At 36.7% G+C, this 16,311-nt stretch overlaps 1 protein-coding gene across 3 annotated transcripts in view; it reads left to right on the top strand.

The window, feature by feature from the left end:
• srgap3 (SLIT-ROBO Rho GTPase activating protein 3) overlaps nucleotides 1-16,311 on the top strand; it is a 200,428-nt gene extending 184,117 nt beyond the window's left edge. For 2 of the 3 annotated variants that reach the window (XM_087257811.1, XM_087257812.1), the window contains exons 20-22: nucleotides 3,018-3,167; nucleotides 5,292-5,601; nucleotides 13,237-16,311. In XM_087257811.1, coding sequence (XP_087113937.1) covers nucleotides 3,018-3,167; nucleotides 5,292-5,601; nucleotides 13,237-13,674 — 898 coding nt within the window. In that variant the 3' untranslated portion in view covers nucleotides 13,675-16,311. The remainder of the gene's footprint in view (nucleotides 1-3,017; nucleotides 3,168-5,291; nucleotides 5,602-13,236) is intronic. The other variant, XR_015494021.1, reaches the window with a different exon arrangement.

The raw sequence follows: 16,311 nt of genomic DNA on the forward strand, positions 1-16,311 counted from the left end.
TATCATTGGGACGTGAATCCTATTTTACCATCAGGAAATGAAAAATAAAGACATATTGTGTTTATAACACTTCAGTATGACAGTGGACACACTATATCTGCATAAAGTTCTCTCCAAACAGCTTCCAAAAGTTTTGCATCATAGGTGCTCTTTAATGAAGGGCAATTATGTGCTGCTCTATTACTGTTTTTAAAAGGTCTTTTTCGATGACATGATGAAAAAAAAAACACAAAACGTTAATTGCAGTGTCCTTGAGTTGATAATTTTTATATCATCAGTTGATATGAACTGTCCCGCTGCTGTTTCAGTAATTACTAAAATGATGACATGCTCATTATCTCTTTGTATGGTCTAACTGGTGTCAGCTTGATGAATGAGTTTATTAAAAGGGTCATTCCAAGCCCCATTCCTAATATTGCATGATTTGACAGCAGCAAATAAGGAAGATTGAGGTTGCGAAAATGAGGAGTGTGTAGACAGCCGGTCATCAGTTGCACTACATTAGGGGTGGACAGTGAACAATGGAAACCGTTCGAGAGGATCAGCTTCCTGTTAATGGGAATGGTTTGATGATACTTTGAACAAGTGCAAGCTTCAGCCGATGTAGTGCATTTAAAAGACGATCAGTAAACAGGATCCCTGAAAGATTATGTAATAAAACACTTGTGCTGTATAGTCCTTTTTTTCCTCTAATGTGACGTTCTACAGCTTCAGATTACCAAACACCTTCTGCTGTCGTCTCCCGAGAGAGCTGTAAACGCAGCCTGAGAACATGCTGTGAAACTGTGATCAGTGGATGTTTGCTTGCTCTGGGCTGAATGAGACATGAAGCAAGCGTGATTTAGGGGCTACTGGGACTGAAAAATACGCAGTCATTGCCAGTTTGTGTACTTTTGTTTGATTTGTGTGAAATCAGCTGAGGAACATGATTTATACTCTTAAAATAAAGGTTCTAACAGGGGGAATCTGCTGTGATGCCAAAAAAGAACTGTTTTCAGTTTCCCAGAGAACCTTTTATAAATGCTTCTTATACTGCAGAATAAAAATACTTAGAGTTTTTGTCTCGTTTCTAGTCCAAATAGCTAACAATTTTTAAATAAGAACCATTTTCAAGACAATTAAAATATTGTTTTGTTTTTAGAAGTAAGAATCAAAATTAAATTAGCTTTTCCTTAAATCAAAGAAAATAATCTGCCAACGGGGTTAGTAAAACAATCTTATTATCTCAAAGGGAAAACAACATTACTTTGCTTCAGTTTTAATTTATTATTTCTGAATTATTATTACTTTCTTTTTTTGCTTGTCTATAAAATGCTTCTTGATTTAATACTTTTTACATACTTGGATTAGAATAAGAAAAAAATCTGTAAGTAAGCATTTAAAGGATTTTTCACAATGTGTTCTTTGTTCTTTTTACAGCATAAAGGATCTTTGGTGCTACAAAAAGTCTCTACATATTAAATAAATGTTCTTTATTAGCATTTCTTGTTTTAGGAAGAACTTTTTAAAATGCATGTAACTTTTTCTCTCCAAATAGTGGGTTTTGTAGTGGATAACGGCTCTTAGGTTTTTAAAATGTTCTTTACACTGAGAATAATATGGTTCTTTTAATTATTTATCGGTTCTTTGGCATCATCAATGTTATTGCTATTAAAACAAATGGTTGTAATATTGATAAATTATTAATATAATATTTATATTGTTGTTAATATTTTCCTTTAATTTCTGAAGAATCACTAAAGGCTAAAACAACTCCAAAGTATTATTTATTTATTGTCTTGTTTCTAGTCCAAATATATTTATTTTCTTAAATTAAGAAATATTTTAGCCAAGTAAAAGTATTGTATTGTTTTCGTAAATAAGTAAAAATTGAGCAGGTTATTTCTTTAAATAAGCCAAAATCTGCAAATGGTATAAGAAAAATAAAATTATTTTTGCATTATTTTGCTTACCCCACTGAACTCTTAAGATCTCAAAAATAAACAACAAATTTCAACTATATTAAAGGGCACCTATGATGAAAATCAACTTTTGTAAGCTGTTTGAATAGAACCTAGGTATAGAATGTCCACAGTTATGTTGGAGTGATATAAAGACAACAAGTCTCTTTTTTTTTAATGTCCTTACGTTAAAATAGGACCCAAATCCCAGTGATTTTAATGCCCACTGCAATGTGACGAAGGAGTGCGTTTTTTGCCGCCCACTAAATTAAATGACAGTCGCCATGTTTGTATAATAACATGTATACACATTTCCACTGCACATTTTTTGCAAAGAAACTGAAATTAAAATATCTGCTCCAACTCTCTGTGATTTGGATAAGTTTGATAAATTTAAAACGTTTTTAAACAGTTCTCATTTGTAATAAAAAACGCTAATAAAATTCTTAACTACTATATTCACCACAACTGCATAGTGTCAGTAAACGCACTTATATTTTCACGTGTGTGTACTGCAAGCGGCGTTTGTGTGTGACTCATCATTTCAGAAAGGCTTGAATATACTCTGCCACAAATACATAAACTTACTTGGTATTTTAATAATAAGGTGCTGTATTTCAGTTTCATCAGTGTCTCTCTCCATTACTGACTGCTGCTTATCTGCTGTAACTCTGGAGAAGCAGACACTCACATGGGAGCAGTGGGTGGGGAGAAGCAGTTCATTTACATTAAAAAGCCACAGGTTACAAAGACAGCTACACTGTACTCAGACACCAAAATGGACAGATTCTGGAGGCTTTAATAAATGATCTGATGGGTGTTTTGATCTGAAACTTTACCGACACATTCTGGAGACGCCAAACGCTTGTCTTACATCTTGTATAAGGGGTAAAATAGGTGCCCTTTAAAATCGAAAATGATTTTAAATTGTACAATTATTTAATTGTATATGCTACTGTTTTTACTGCTGTTTTGTTTTACTGTGATGCACAACAGATTTGCCTACAGTTTAAAGTACCTGTGCTGTATGTGTCATTGATCTGGTAATTGGACATATTTGTGTGTCTGTTTGTGTAGGGATGATGCGTTCTCTGATAGTCTGAGTCAGAAGGCTGACAGCGAGGCCAGCAGTGGACCTTTACTGGACGATAAAGCCTCATCCAAAAACGATCTGCACTCCCCATGTGAACCTTCGGCTGATTACAACTTCAGTGGGGTCATGGGCCGGTCAGTGGCTGATTATGATAACTTCTGCTTGTATTTATTTCACATAGTTTAACCCTGACCAAAAGCAAAATAGTCTGTATTAAAGTGCTTAATCCCATTTCTCCTTGCAGCTTAATCACTCACTCACCTCTAAATGTTTTACTGTTCTCTTTAAATTTCTCTTTGTTTTTTATACATCATTGAAAAAATGAAGTGAGAAGATGCCATATTTCTCAGTTTACAGTTCCTGTTCAATATGTATTTGTGTAAAACTTATTTTTGATTCATTCTTTAAACAGGTGGTTCTCAACTGGTTTGGCCTTGGGATCCACATTTATACATGGTCATCAAGCCGCCACCCAAATTTTAGGAACTATAATATAATTTTAGGAATTACAAATAATTTGTGTTTGTTAAAATACACAAGTAGTGACCGATAAATCATAAGAAAATCAACAAGACTTACAAATAAACAAATTTTATCTCTGTCGTTTAACAAAATGTATCAAATTATAGTAATAATACAGAGTAAAAACGCCAAATACTGTAAAGAGTGGTTAAGGTAAGGAAAAGTTCAGTTACCATTAACTAAACTAAACTGTTAATAAAACGTTAACACTGATCCTGTTGAACAGAACAAACCAGCAAATGAAATTAAAATGATTAAAATTATCATAACCCTTTTTATAATAATCACCAGTTATTTGCTCTTCTGCTATTGTGTGGGCTTTCTTGGCCTTTGAAACACGGTGAGCACAGTAAGATGCCCGGAGTGCCTGTACTTGTTTTGAACATGAAGATGTTAGGCACTTTTGTGATGCCCTCAGCTATTAGAGTCATCTTGAAAATAGTCCACAGGTTTGTCCTTGCAACTGGGATGTTTAGTTTCTGAATGTCGTTTTAATTTAGAAGGTCTCATGCTCTCTTGTGTGAGCACCTCACTACATATGACACACTGAGGGTTTTAAGCCTTTTTTGTCGCCAATATATGTAAATTCACACATTACATATTCGGGGTCGTATTTGCGCTTCAACACATTTGTTGCTATAATGAAATTAAATTTCACATGTCAAACGATACGGTTGTCTCGTGCGCATTTCAAAATAAAATCCCATTTGTTGCTATAATGACATTAAATTTCACATGTCAAACGGTACGGTTGTCACTCGCGCATTTCAAAATAAAATCCTGATATAAGCGAAATAAGTTAAAAATTAAACTCTTGCTGTTTTTTTGACCACACTCAGCGAGCCACTGAGAATGTTCCCGCAAGTGGGTCACGACCCACCAGTTGAGAAACACTGCTCTTAACAACTGATGGTATGTTTTATTATATTTTTCTTTAAAATAAACTGTTTTCAATTTTTCTACAGTACTTTAGCCTTTTAAATGCTTGGACTCTGTTTTAACGATCTGGACGCAAAGTCTAAAGCGCAGGGGGCTAAAGGTTGTGTCCGAATCCACTTTTGCTATTTTAAGGATGGAAAAATATGCTCTGCACCCTAGTGCGTGGTCTAACAGGACTGTGCTTATTTTCTTAATAAGTTATGGGTGTGTTTTGAGCTGAAAAACTGAACGCTTCACTAACAAGTTAAGTTAAACAGACCGTCTGCAGGGAGGATAATGAAGGAGCCACCTCCATTCTGCCTTTTTACTTTCTCTTTTCTTTACTTTTACTCTTTACTTCACTCCTTTACTTGCATGGATAAGGAAACGGCGTTGTGTGCACTCCACTGAAGACATCTATTAGCCTACATATTTCAATTTGTTTGTTAAGTGCAATAAAAGCAACAAAACACACTAAACACATCTTGCACCTTATTATGCGCTGGGTGTATGAAAGCGACCCTTAAATGCACAATATGTACGTTTTTATTTTCATTAAAATGTCCAAAAAAACCCACTAATACTACTGTCTTAAATTCTGTTGACTTATGAACAGGACTTGCATTATCCCAAGTGTATTAAAGAATGTTCAAATGCAGATATCTGAGGCTAAAAAAACATATTGTGCCTTTAAGTACGATTTAAATCTGTACTTTCAACTTTCACTGAAGTATAATTTCGGCCAAATAGCCAAATGCACTTTCATTTGAGTATCATTTGTGACTTTATTTTTACCATTTGGTTGTGTATTTGTGCAGGGTGAGGTTGCGTTCCGATGGCTCTGCTATTCCTCGACGCCGCAGTGGCACAGACTCTCACAGTCCTCCTCGGGACACACCGCCGCGGGCCGCCGCTTGTCCCAGCAGCCCTCATAAGGTGGCCGTCAACAGGAGCCACATCGAAAGCCCTGAGAAGAGGCGTCTGGGCACGTTTGGCAGTGCAGGCAGCATTAACTACCCTGAGAGAAAGATCTACCCTGAGGGTCACCCGCTCAGACCTGTGCCTGGAGCAACAAGACACAGCAGCCTCGGAGACCACAAATCCTTAGAAGCAGAGGCTTTAGCTGAGGTAAGACTGTGTGTATTTTTAGAGATCTCATATTCTTCAGTCAGTTTAACATTTTTTTGTTTATTTTACACACACAGTACAGTGTTTGAGCATCTCTTCACTGCATAATAAGTATTATGTAGTGAGCATCTTTGAACTGCATAATATAAAGTGTTAAAAATTAAAACTTTTACAATTATTTAAAGTTAAAAAGAGAACAAAAATGTAACATGCTAAATGTCACAGATGGTTTTACCAACAATAACTTGACAAAAGTGGCAAAAAAATGTCATTTTGACTATTTAAACTATTTAATGTTTTTATTATTATTGTTATTAATATTATTATTTTTATTCATATTTTTTTTATATTTTTTATAGCCATAAAGATTACAAACTTTTTAAAATTGTTTGGACTTTTTTTTACCTTAGATGTTTTGTTTAGATGTTAATGAATTTAATTAATTAATTTATTTATTTATTTATTTATTGCATACATCACTATCTCAAATGAAACCATTTTAATAGAATTACCATAAAGACATTATATTTTATATTTTGTAGAGTTTATATTTGTAAAATAAAATATTCGTTCAATTTTGTTTTATTTATTTATTTATATTTATTTAATATATATTTTATGTTTATTTTTATATTTATTGTTGTATTTATTTTATTTTTATTTTTATATTTATACATATATTTTTTATATATATTTTTATATTTTATTTAAATTTTTATTAAAAGAAAATTGAGCAGAAACTGAAGTCATGGCTTACATTGCTTTTGGGCCAAGTAATAAAGCGCCACTAATTACTCTCTGAAATTAATTCATAATAACATGAAATGCTTCGACACAAATCTCTGTTGCTGTAAGATCAAACGTTGAAAAATTCTCAGCAAGTCTGCCGCAAATCCACTTTAATGTTTTGCACCCTTATAAATCAAAGCTCGAAAGGATTCAAAAGCACTTTTAAGTTACAGTCATGAAAGATTTGGCTGTTTCTCTCGAGTCCCGCTATTAGCGCAGAACTGAGCGTGGCTGAAGAAGCTGGCAGGGTTTAGACTAGCAGAAACAAAGGGCTGGCACTGAAGCAGCGTGAACGGGACAGGCTGGCACTCATCCATCTGTTTCATTAGCGCACGCTTAAATAATGAAGTCCGTGACACACAGAACAGTTAATGATCTTTTGTAATGGCCCCTTTGTGTCTACACACACCTAATGAATGGCTTATGTGAGCGCAGACATCAGAATGAAAGCATGAGTGAATTGTGTTGTTATATGTATTGATAATGTGTAGATTTTAAGCATTATCTAAATGCATTTTGGATGTATGTGAGCGTGTTTAGTAAGAGTGTGTACACAAATAATCTGTGTTGTTCACTCATAAATGAACTCACTGAATCACAAAACTGTCAACACAACTGGATGTGCACTTTCTGCTCTGTAAATTCATCCAGACACAGCACAAAAATGAACTAATAGAGCACAGTTATTGCAATGCTCTTCGCACTGCCGAATGACCACAGATGGAAATATGTTTTGCATTTGCTGTGAGTAGATTAAATCATGATCAATAAATAAAACATATGTATATTTAAATAAGAATTGAATATATATTTAATTACATTTTTATTATTTATATTAAATTGTTCATTCATTCATTTTCTTTTCGGCTTATTCCCTTTATTAATCTAAGGTCGCCACAGCAGAATGAACCGCCAACTTATCCAGCATATGTTTTACGCAGCGGATGCCCTTCCAGCTGCAACCCATCACTGGGAAACATTCTTACACTCTCATTCACACTCATACACTATGGACAGTTTAGCCTACCCAATTCACCCATAGCGCATCTCTTAGGACTTGTGGGGGAAACCAGAGCACACAGAGGAAACCCAGGCAAACATGGGGAGAACATGCAAACTCCTCATAGAAACGCCAACTGAACCAACCAAGGCTCGAATCAGCAACCTTCTAGCTGCAAATGTGCTACTCACTGTGCCACCGTGCAGCCTATATTAAATAATAAAATATTAAAACACTGTTTAAAAAATGCTGGTTGAAATGACTTGATAATTGGTGGATGTTAGGTTGTGTTAGAAAGTCACCAAAATCCAACGTCGAGCCAACATCTTAAACCAACATCATGTTGACGTCAAATACTGACATTTATTTGTCAGGTATGGCAACCAAAATCCGACATCTCATAGACGTCATAGTGGTAACCTCCACACAACATCAAGCTGTAACATCATTAGACGTTGATATTTTGTTGTTTTTAGGTTGTGTTGGAAAGTAACTAAAATGCAACGTCTGTCTGACGTTAGACATTGATGTTGGCCTAACGTTGTGTTCTGGCGTCATTGCGATTTTCATTTCCAAACAAAATGCTATGTCCAACGACGTTGGGGTACAACGTCAGTCTGACGGCATGTTGACATCCTGTGCCTGCTGGGAAGTAAGGCATAATGTAAATCTAGGTAGTTGTTCTGATTGTTGGCCATTGGGTGGTTGTTGGTGAACATCTATCAGGCTATTTTGTTTTTGGTGTGATAAGCTGCACTCACACTAGAGTTTTAGCATCCTGCAGTCGTAGCAGCAGTTTTAACAGTCATACAGTACTGCAAGAAGGGGCAGGATTAAACAAGATGATTAGACATTAAAAAAGCGAGCGATTGCTTTATACTTTACATTTCTGTCCAGAGAGGTTATGTTTTGATCTTCAATTGGTCCTATGCTGTCACATGATGCGATTTCGCAGGTCAGAGTTCACCAAGCTTGAACTTTCCAACGTAGCCAACTGCAAAACTTGAAAGCTTGTGTTCCCGGTCTGCCACATTTGCATTTGTATGAATGGATGTCTATAGAGAGAAAAGTCCAGTGTGAGTCCAGCTTTACACGTCACCCACGTCTGAAGGAGTTTGGCCAATTCAGCACGTAGAATCATATTCTGCTGCCCGTGAATGAGAGTGCTCTGATTGGCTGTTAAGCTATGAATCAGAGTGAGGGAACAAAAACTGAAGTGATAAAAATTAAATGTTGTTTTGTTTTATTTAATTTAAATTTTTATGCTATTTTAGTTAGTGAAAATGTTTTTTTGTCCAGTAGTTTTAGTCAGTTTAAGTTTGTACAAAAATATTTTTGGTTCTTTGGTTCCGCTTTCCCCTTGTGAATTGACAATACAAACCAATATTGCTGTGAGTATGAAAATGTGCATCCTCGCATGCAGACACAGAATGTACATTCTTGTTTCAGTTGGCTGCTGTCCAATTGGAGTGTTCAGGTGCAGCTTTTTGGTCCAGACGGAATCAGACATAGCTGACGTGAAGCGACAACACAGTTGTTTTTAGTTGCTACTATTTTTTTATGTTGACTTGGTGTGTCTCAGGCTAAAGACTGAAGGCCTTCACTCTGCAAAAAAACCCACCTAGATGCACATTACCCTGTTTATTACATGGCTACTTGCCCCAGAACTAAACAATTAGGCATAAAACATTGATCTGAGCTGTAATAATCTCTTAACTCTTTAATTAAATGTAAAGCTGACATAAACAAAAATGGCTGAATGCAACCTACTTATTATTCAATCACAATATGGTGACAAACAGTCAAGAATAACCATGTGAAAGATAAGCATATAAAGACTGTATTCACTAACAGTCAAATGATTTAAAGTACCCAGATGACCCTGTGTTTCAGTGGTTGTTATCTGGGAATAACCCACCTTGAAATGTTGTGATTGACCAATCAGAATCAAGTATTCCAAAAAAGCTGTGTAATAATGTTATTTATTAATAACACATGGTACATAATGGATAAGCTTCTTGCTAATATAGTTTAATTAGTGCATTTGGAAATTTGCCAAAAATAATATTTGATTAAAAAAATAGAGACTCTCTTATTAGACCTCATTTAAATAAATATTTTATTAGCATTAAAATAAAATAATTGTAAAATGCAGTATAATTCTTTTATTTTGAGGTGTGTGTGTGTGTAGGGGGTAGGGTATTGATGCCATCTGCTCAGTAATAAGACCTTGCAAAGTATTTTTGTGAGTGTGTATGTGATCGTGTGTCTTCATGAGCCTTTTATCTTCTGTGCATTAAATTTTTATGGCCTGCTCAGCTGTGAGACAGAGCGGAGATGGTCGGTCTTGAAAGAGGACGGGGAGGCAGTGAGTTTATAGTCTATGGGCTTGGCAGAGACACTTTGTGTATATCAGACATAATCTGCTTGTGTGATATATACTGTACCGTTACGCAAGAAAGGAAGATGAAGCTCCTGGAAAGATGAGCGATTTCTAAGGCCATGTAGTTCCGTAAATACTTTCTGTCAGAAACCGACCAAATTTATGTACATTTCTTACAGTGTTAGAGGAAATCCCTAAATGCATGGATTTACTGTATTAGCAATACTGGATACATTTAGAGAAATTAGGCTAATCCACCTGATAGACAGCTAATTTCAACATAATGCCTTAAAAATATTTTTTTTTTTATTATGAATATTTGGATCTTTGTTCAGTGTTATTCTTGTCCTCAAAATGTAGAAAATTTTTATTTTAAAGTTAATTCCTTTTTCTTAGCCAGCAGCTAGGTTTCTACAACTCTCACATAGTCGCCCACTGAAGCTAAGCAGGGCTGCGCTTGGTCAGTACCTGGATGGTCTGCATGTGAAAACTAGGTTGCTGCCGGAAGTGGTGTTAGTGAGACCAGCAGAGGGCGCTCAACTTGCGGTCTGTGTGGGTCCTAACATCCCAGTATATTGATGGGGACTCTATACTGCTCAGTGAGCACTGCCTTTCGGATGAGACGTTAAACCAAGGTCCTGACTATGTGGTCGTTGAAAATTAAAATGCCAGGATGTCTTTCGAAAAGCGTAGGTTTTTTTTAGGATCCCCATTAGGGGATATTCTTCCTGAGTACCATCAAACACAAAACAAAATTACATTAATACATAATAACAATTTGTCCATCATGGCCTTCTAAACATCCCCCTTTTATCATTGGCTTCATCACTGTCTCCTCTCCACCAATCAGCTGGTGTGTGGTGTGCGTTCTGGCACAATATGGCTGCTGTCAGGTCATCCAGGTGCATGCTGCACACTGGTGGTGGATGAGGAGATTCCCCCCAATAAGCAAAGTGCTTTGAGTGTCCAAAAAAACGCTATATAAATGTAAGGAATTATTATTATTTTCTTTCTTTTTTTTAAGAGACAACAAATTCTTGCAAACAAAATAAATTTTTCAATAAAACAATTTCATAAAACCCTTTAAATATAATTTTTATTTACATTTATTCATTTAGTTTTTTTAGGCTTAGTCCCTTTATTAATCAGGGGTTGCCACAGTGGAATGAATCCAGCACATGTTTTACGCAGCGGATGCCCCTTCCATCTGCAACCCATCACTGTGAAACACCCATACACGCTCATTCACAGACATACACTATCAACAATTTAGTTTACACAATTTAACTATACCACATGTCTTTGGACTGTGGGGGAAACCAGAGCACCTGGAGGAAACCCACGCAAACACAGTGAGAACATAGAAACTCCAAACAGAAATGCCAACTGACCCAGCCGAGGCTCAAACCAGCAACCTTTTTGATGTGAGGCAACAACGCTACCCATTGCGCCACAGTGCCACCCCGTTTTTAAAAAAATTCTGTAAATATTTGTTTTTTTTTAAATATACTGCATCCAAAACCAAACTGAATCAATTAAATTAATAAAATGCTTACATAATGGTTTAAATTTAAATGTAATTTTTTTTAATTACTTGATTTTAAAAAATTCTCAGCGTTTAGTCATTATTACTTTCTAACAAACTTTTTCTTTAAAACAACCATTTTGTTTTTCAATGTTTTCATTCTTTTAATGACAAATGTAACAAAACTAGTAAAGTATATTATTTTTAATTATAAGTAATGTAGACAGAAAATCTTAATTTTAAAAAAACAAGTGTGCCGCAAGCCTACGTTCGAGTGAAGGTTTCGGCCGTTAGATCGCCCCCTGGGGGCTGGCTGCAGTACAAGTCATAAAGCCCGCCTCCTCCGTGTTAATGAAGGAGACTTGAGCCCAAATAAAAAAAAATATTACACTTGCAATAAAATGTCCCGAAAGATAGTCGTGGTCGATTAAGGCACTGGTTATTGTGCTGAAATAGGTGCAGATCTTCATTTTTGTAAACAGTTTGTTTTTAGCAGTAATTTAATGCTGGGCGTGTCATCGTGATTGTTAGCTGTGATTGACAGTTTCTCAAAGCGCGGCGTCTGAGCTTCGGCAGGAGACTGAAGTAGACTGAAATGTTATTATTCGATTTCTGTGTTATTTTACCATGACAAAATGAGTTCAGCAGTAAACTATAGTTTCTGACATACATGATCCTGGTGGAACACTGTTTATTCGCTAAGTTCAGGGCTTTTTTCGGGCTTTATTAGTTTGCTGATACACGCCTAGCCACCCAAATAGCAAAACACAGTTCCGGCTAGATTCTCGCCTGCCGGAGACTTATCTCTTAGAGCTCAGACTGACTAATGTTACCTCTGCTGGACCTACTCCGGATGCCTGGACTCACTGCCCGATTCCAGTCCGAGTCAATCGAGCCAGATGCGGCGGCCGAGCGAGCCGGCGCTGCCGCATGCGAGCCGGAATCAGCCCGCGACGCCGCGAGTAAGTTATGCGCTGCAGCCCGGAGCTGGCGCGATTAAATATATAAAACCCTCATATTTGTTAACGTTATTACATCCATTTGTGTTGATATGACAGCAAACGCATGCTGAGAAGTTCGGGGGGCGTAGTTGATTTTACATAAAGCGTTTGATTGGAAGCTCGACTCTGCTCATTTTCGCGGCTCCTCCTCTGGCTCCATCAGACAGTCCTTCTGCGCGTGTCTGGCTCCAATTTCAGCAGTCTTTTGCGACAGTTTGTGCCCGTCAAGCAGGCGTTTTGCCCTCAAGGCGTTCAATGGGAAAAAGGGCTGTCGCGTCGTCCATATTTTTTACAGTCATTGTAAAAAAAGTGCACTTATGACTGGATTTTGGTCTAGAATTACATCTGTGAATGAATAATGCAGAATAATCAATTGATGTATACTTTGTTTGAAAGTCAATATTTGCCTGAGGTGCAACTGTTTGAATATCCGGAATCTGAGGATTTAAGATAATATCTAAATACAAAGAAAATTGCCTTTAAATATGTCAAATAAATTGCTTAGCAATGTATCAAAACTGAGTTTTGAGATATTTCCAGTACACAATTTGCTATTTTTTTCACAGAACATGATATTTAGTTAATAATGTAATGGTTTTTGGAATAAAAGTAAAATCAGTAATTTTGTCTTTTGTGTATTTTGGATGTACTTTAGACTTGCCATTTTGTTGTGCTGATTTTTTTGGTCCAAGGTCGCAAATACCTACTTCAGGAGTGTCAAAAGTGCCGCAGCCCTGCACAGTTTAGTTCCAACCCTGCTTCAACACACTTACTTGTAGGTTTTAAACTAGCCTGTAGTCTTAGTGTAAACTGCTGTGTTTAATTAGAATTAGAAATAAACTGCAGAGCTGCGGCCCTCCAGGAGATTGACATCTGTGATCTACTACTATACAATCAAACAATCAAAACTCAAAACCAAACAACATCTGTGTTACAGGACATCGAGAAAACGATGAACACGGCACTTCACGAGCTCCGCGAACTAGAGCGTCAAAACACGGCCAAACAAGCTCCCGACGTGGTTCTGGACACCTTAGAACCACTCAAGAACCCAGTGAGCTCCGAACCAGCTAGTCCCCTACACACCATCATGATCCGAGACCCCGACGCGGCCCTGAGGCGCAGTAGCAGCTCCACCTCAGAGATGATGACCACCTTCAAACCGGCTCTATCCGCCAGGCTGGCTGGAGCCCAGCTCAGACCTCCACCCATGAGACCTGTCCGGCCTCCGCCAACACAGCACCGCTCCAGCAGCTCCAGCTCCTCCGGGGTGGGAAGCCCGGCCATCACGCCAACCGAAAAGATCTTTCCCAACAACCCAAGCAATGCTGCGGCTTCCTCTGCCAATTCAGGAGAGAAACCTGGAACCATGTAGTCCATGGTTTTCCTGCTTTGGTGAAGGCTGACCAGATCCATGATGGAAATCAAATTCAGGAGTGGTTTTCGTTTCTTTTCTTTATTTTGGAGCCCTGAAGAGTTCTGGAGGTCAGCATGTGAAGATAGAAGTCGAGTCGGCTCAGGTGATTTCCCGTTTTTATTCATCATTTTAGACTGAAACAAAAAGCCTAAAAAGAAAGGAAAACCTTAAGACATTTTCAAGAGTAAATTTCATTCATATTAATCTTTTTTTAATAAATAATGATGATTAGTTTTACCTCAGAATTAATATTACGTTCCTTTTTTTGGTCACGTTCTTATTTTGAACTGAGGAGGATTAAAGGAGTGGTTTGTATTCGTTTTTTCTCTGCACTGGTTGGTTAGAGGAGTTCTGTACTCTCATTGGAGGACTGATCAAACAAGCCCCTCCCTCCAGAACTGGACCGTATGTGTATATATATAATAGAAAAGCAACTGTCACTCAAAGACAGTCTAGCCTTTGAGCTGTTGTAAATAGAGATATACTGTACTTGAATTGTAATGCCTTTGGTTTGTAGAATAAGCGATATACTTCTAAGTAACGACATAGCCGAGCTGTATACATATATGAGATGCAGAAAATCCAATATACCAACTAATTGTAAGAAACCTGTGGTAAAATAGTAGATTTACTTGTATATACATTTTGGGGTAGATTCTTTTTTTATGTGTCGATCTTGTACAGCCGAGGACAAGAGCAGGCAAGGAGACTAGAACGACAACATTTGCAACCAATAAGTAAACAAATGATGAAATCTACAGTCTGAGCCATTCATATTAGTTTGGGGAGTGTTTAACTTACTTTCCCCCTCCCAAAAAAACCATCAGTGAATTTTCAGTGTTCCATTCTTTATGGCATTCACATGAGCTCTGTGCAAGCATTCATACTGGAAGTTAGAATTGTGTTCCATAGCATATACTTTGTCAGCTGTTTTTTGAATATTAGTACTTGTAATATAACCAAATGGTACATTTAAAACACTAAAATAATAGGGGAAATTTGATTAATTACATTAAAATATTAATATAGCAAATTAACTAAAAAACAAATACAAAATATAGGTCACATTTTCATATGCAAAATGTGTTTTCATAATTTTTCATATTGTTTTTAAGATGATTTAGAAATCTTTATGTGAGGTTCAACCAACAACAGTCTTGTTTATATCAGATATATGATGCCAAGCATATTCCCCACTGTAAATCTCTCATACCACCACCTAAAAACACTGATCAGACATGCTGTACAGTGCAAAGTAAATCAAATGGTCCAGTGTTATAATTGATTTAAATCCATCCACATTCTCTCTTAGTCAGGTCCAAACTTTTTCATTTATTCATTCATTTTCCTTCGGCTTAGTCCATTTATTCATCAAGGGTCGCCACAGCGGAACGAACCGCCAACTTATTTAGCATATGTTTTATATAGTGAATGCCCTTCCAGTGCAACCCAGTCCTGGGAAACCTCCATATCACATTCACACACATACACTATGGCCAATTTAGTTCAATTCACCTACAGTATACCACATGACTTTGAACTGTGGGGGAAACCAAAGCACCAGGAGGAAACCCACATGGGGAGAATATGCAAACTCCACACAGAAACGCCAACTGACCCAGCTGAGACTTGAACTAGCAACCTTCTAGCTGTGAGGCGACAGTGCTGAAACACCATGTCACCCCCTAACCTTTCCTTTCAACTTAAAAATTAAATAGCCTTGACCATGATATAGTACAAAACAAATCTAAAATTAGTTCTCAGTTTATATGTAAAATATATTTACATACATATTTTGACATTTTGCTTTTGGGATTACACTGTAAAAATGCTGGGTTCCATGCAATCAATTTGTGCTGAGAAAACATGAAGGAAGCAAGTTAGCTTATTAGTTTTTACAAATTTAAATGAATTTAAACATAAAATAATTAAGTTATCACAAAAAAACTCAAGAATTGTGTTGTTTCAGCTTAATTTATATAAGTACCCACACAACATCATAAGACGTTAATATGAGGTTAGATGTAGGTCATGACGTCAGGTGATCAAAATTTAAAATCTAGCCAACGTCTAAGGACATGGTTATTTTGACGTCCAAAAACGACATCAAAATACCCCTGATATTTGGTTGATTTTAGGTTGTTTTAGAATGTGACTAAAATCCAATGTCTGACAGATGTCATAGTGGTAACATCCACACAACGTCAAGGTGTAACATGATTCTGACGTCAATCCGATTTTCTTTTCCAAACAACATCTTGGGGATGTTTGGGTACAACATCAATTAGGGATGGGTACCGAAACTCTGTACTTTATCGATATCGGTGCTAAATTATAAAAGACTGAATTATCGATCAGCTCCGACGATAACGGTTCTACTGGAAAATTATTGCTGAATAAACATTACTTACAAATGCATTATTTAACTGAACAACCTCTTATAATTTGGCATATTCCATATTTGTCTGCACACTTTGCAATCTCACATGAGAAACGCTCGTGTTTCCGGCGAGCACGTCAAGTTTAAAAGCCTTCGCAGATTTTGGGTGTGCGCACGCACTCAGCAAAGACTTTTTTCCTAAAAAAAAAAAGAAA

Source organism: Danio rerio, chromosome 6, assembly GCF_052040795.2.
Source record: "Danio rerio strain M-AB ecotype USA chromosome 6, GRCz13ab, whole genome shotgun sequence".
Classification (NCBI taxonomy): Eukaryota; Metazoa; Chordata; class Actinopteri; order Cypriniformes; family Danionidae; genus Danio; species Danio rerio.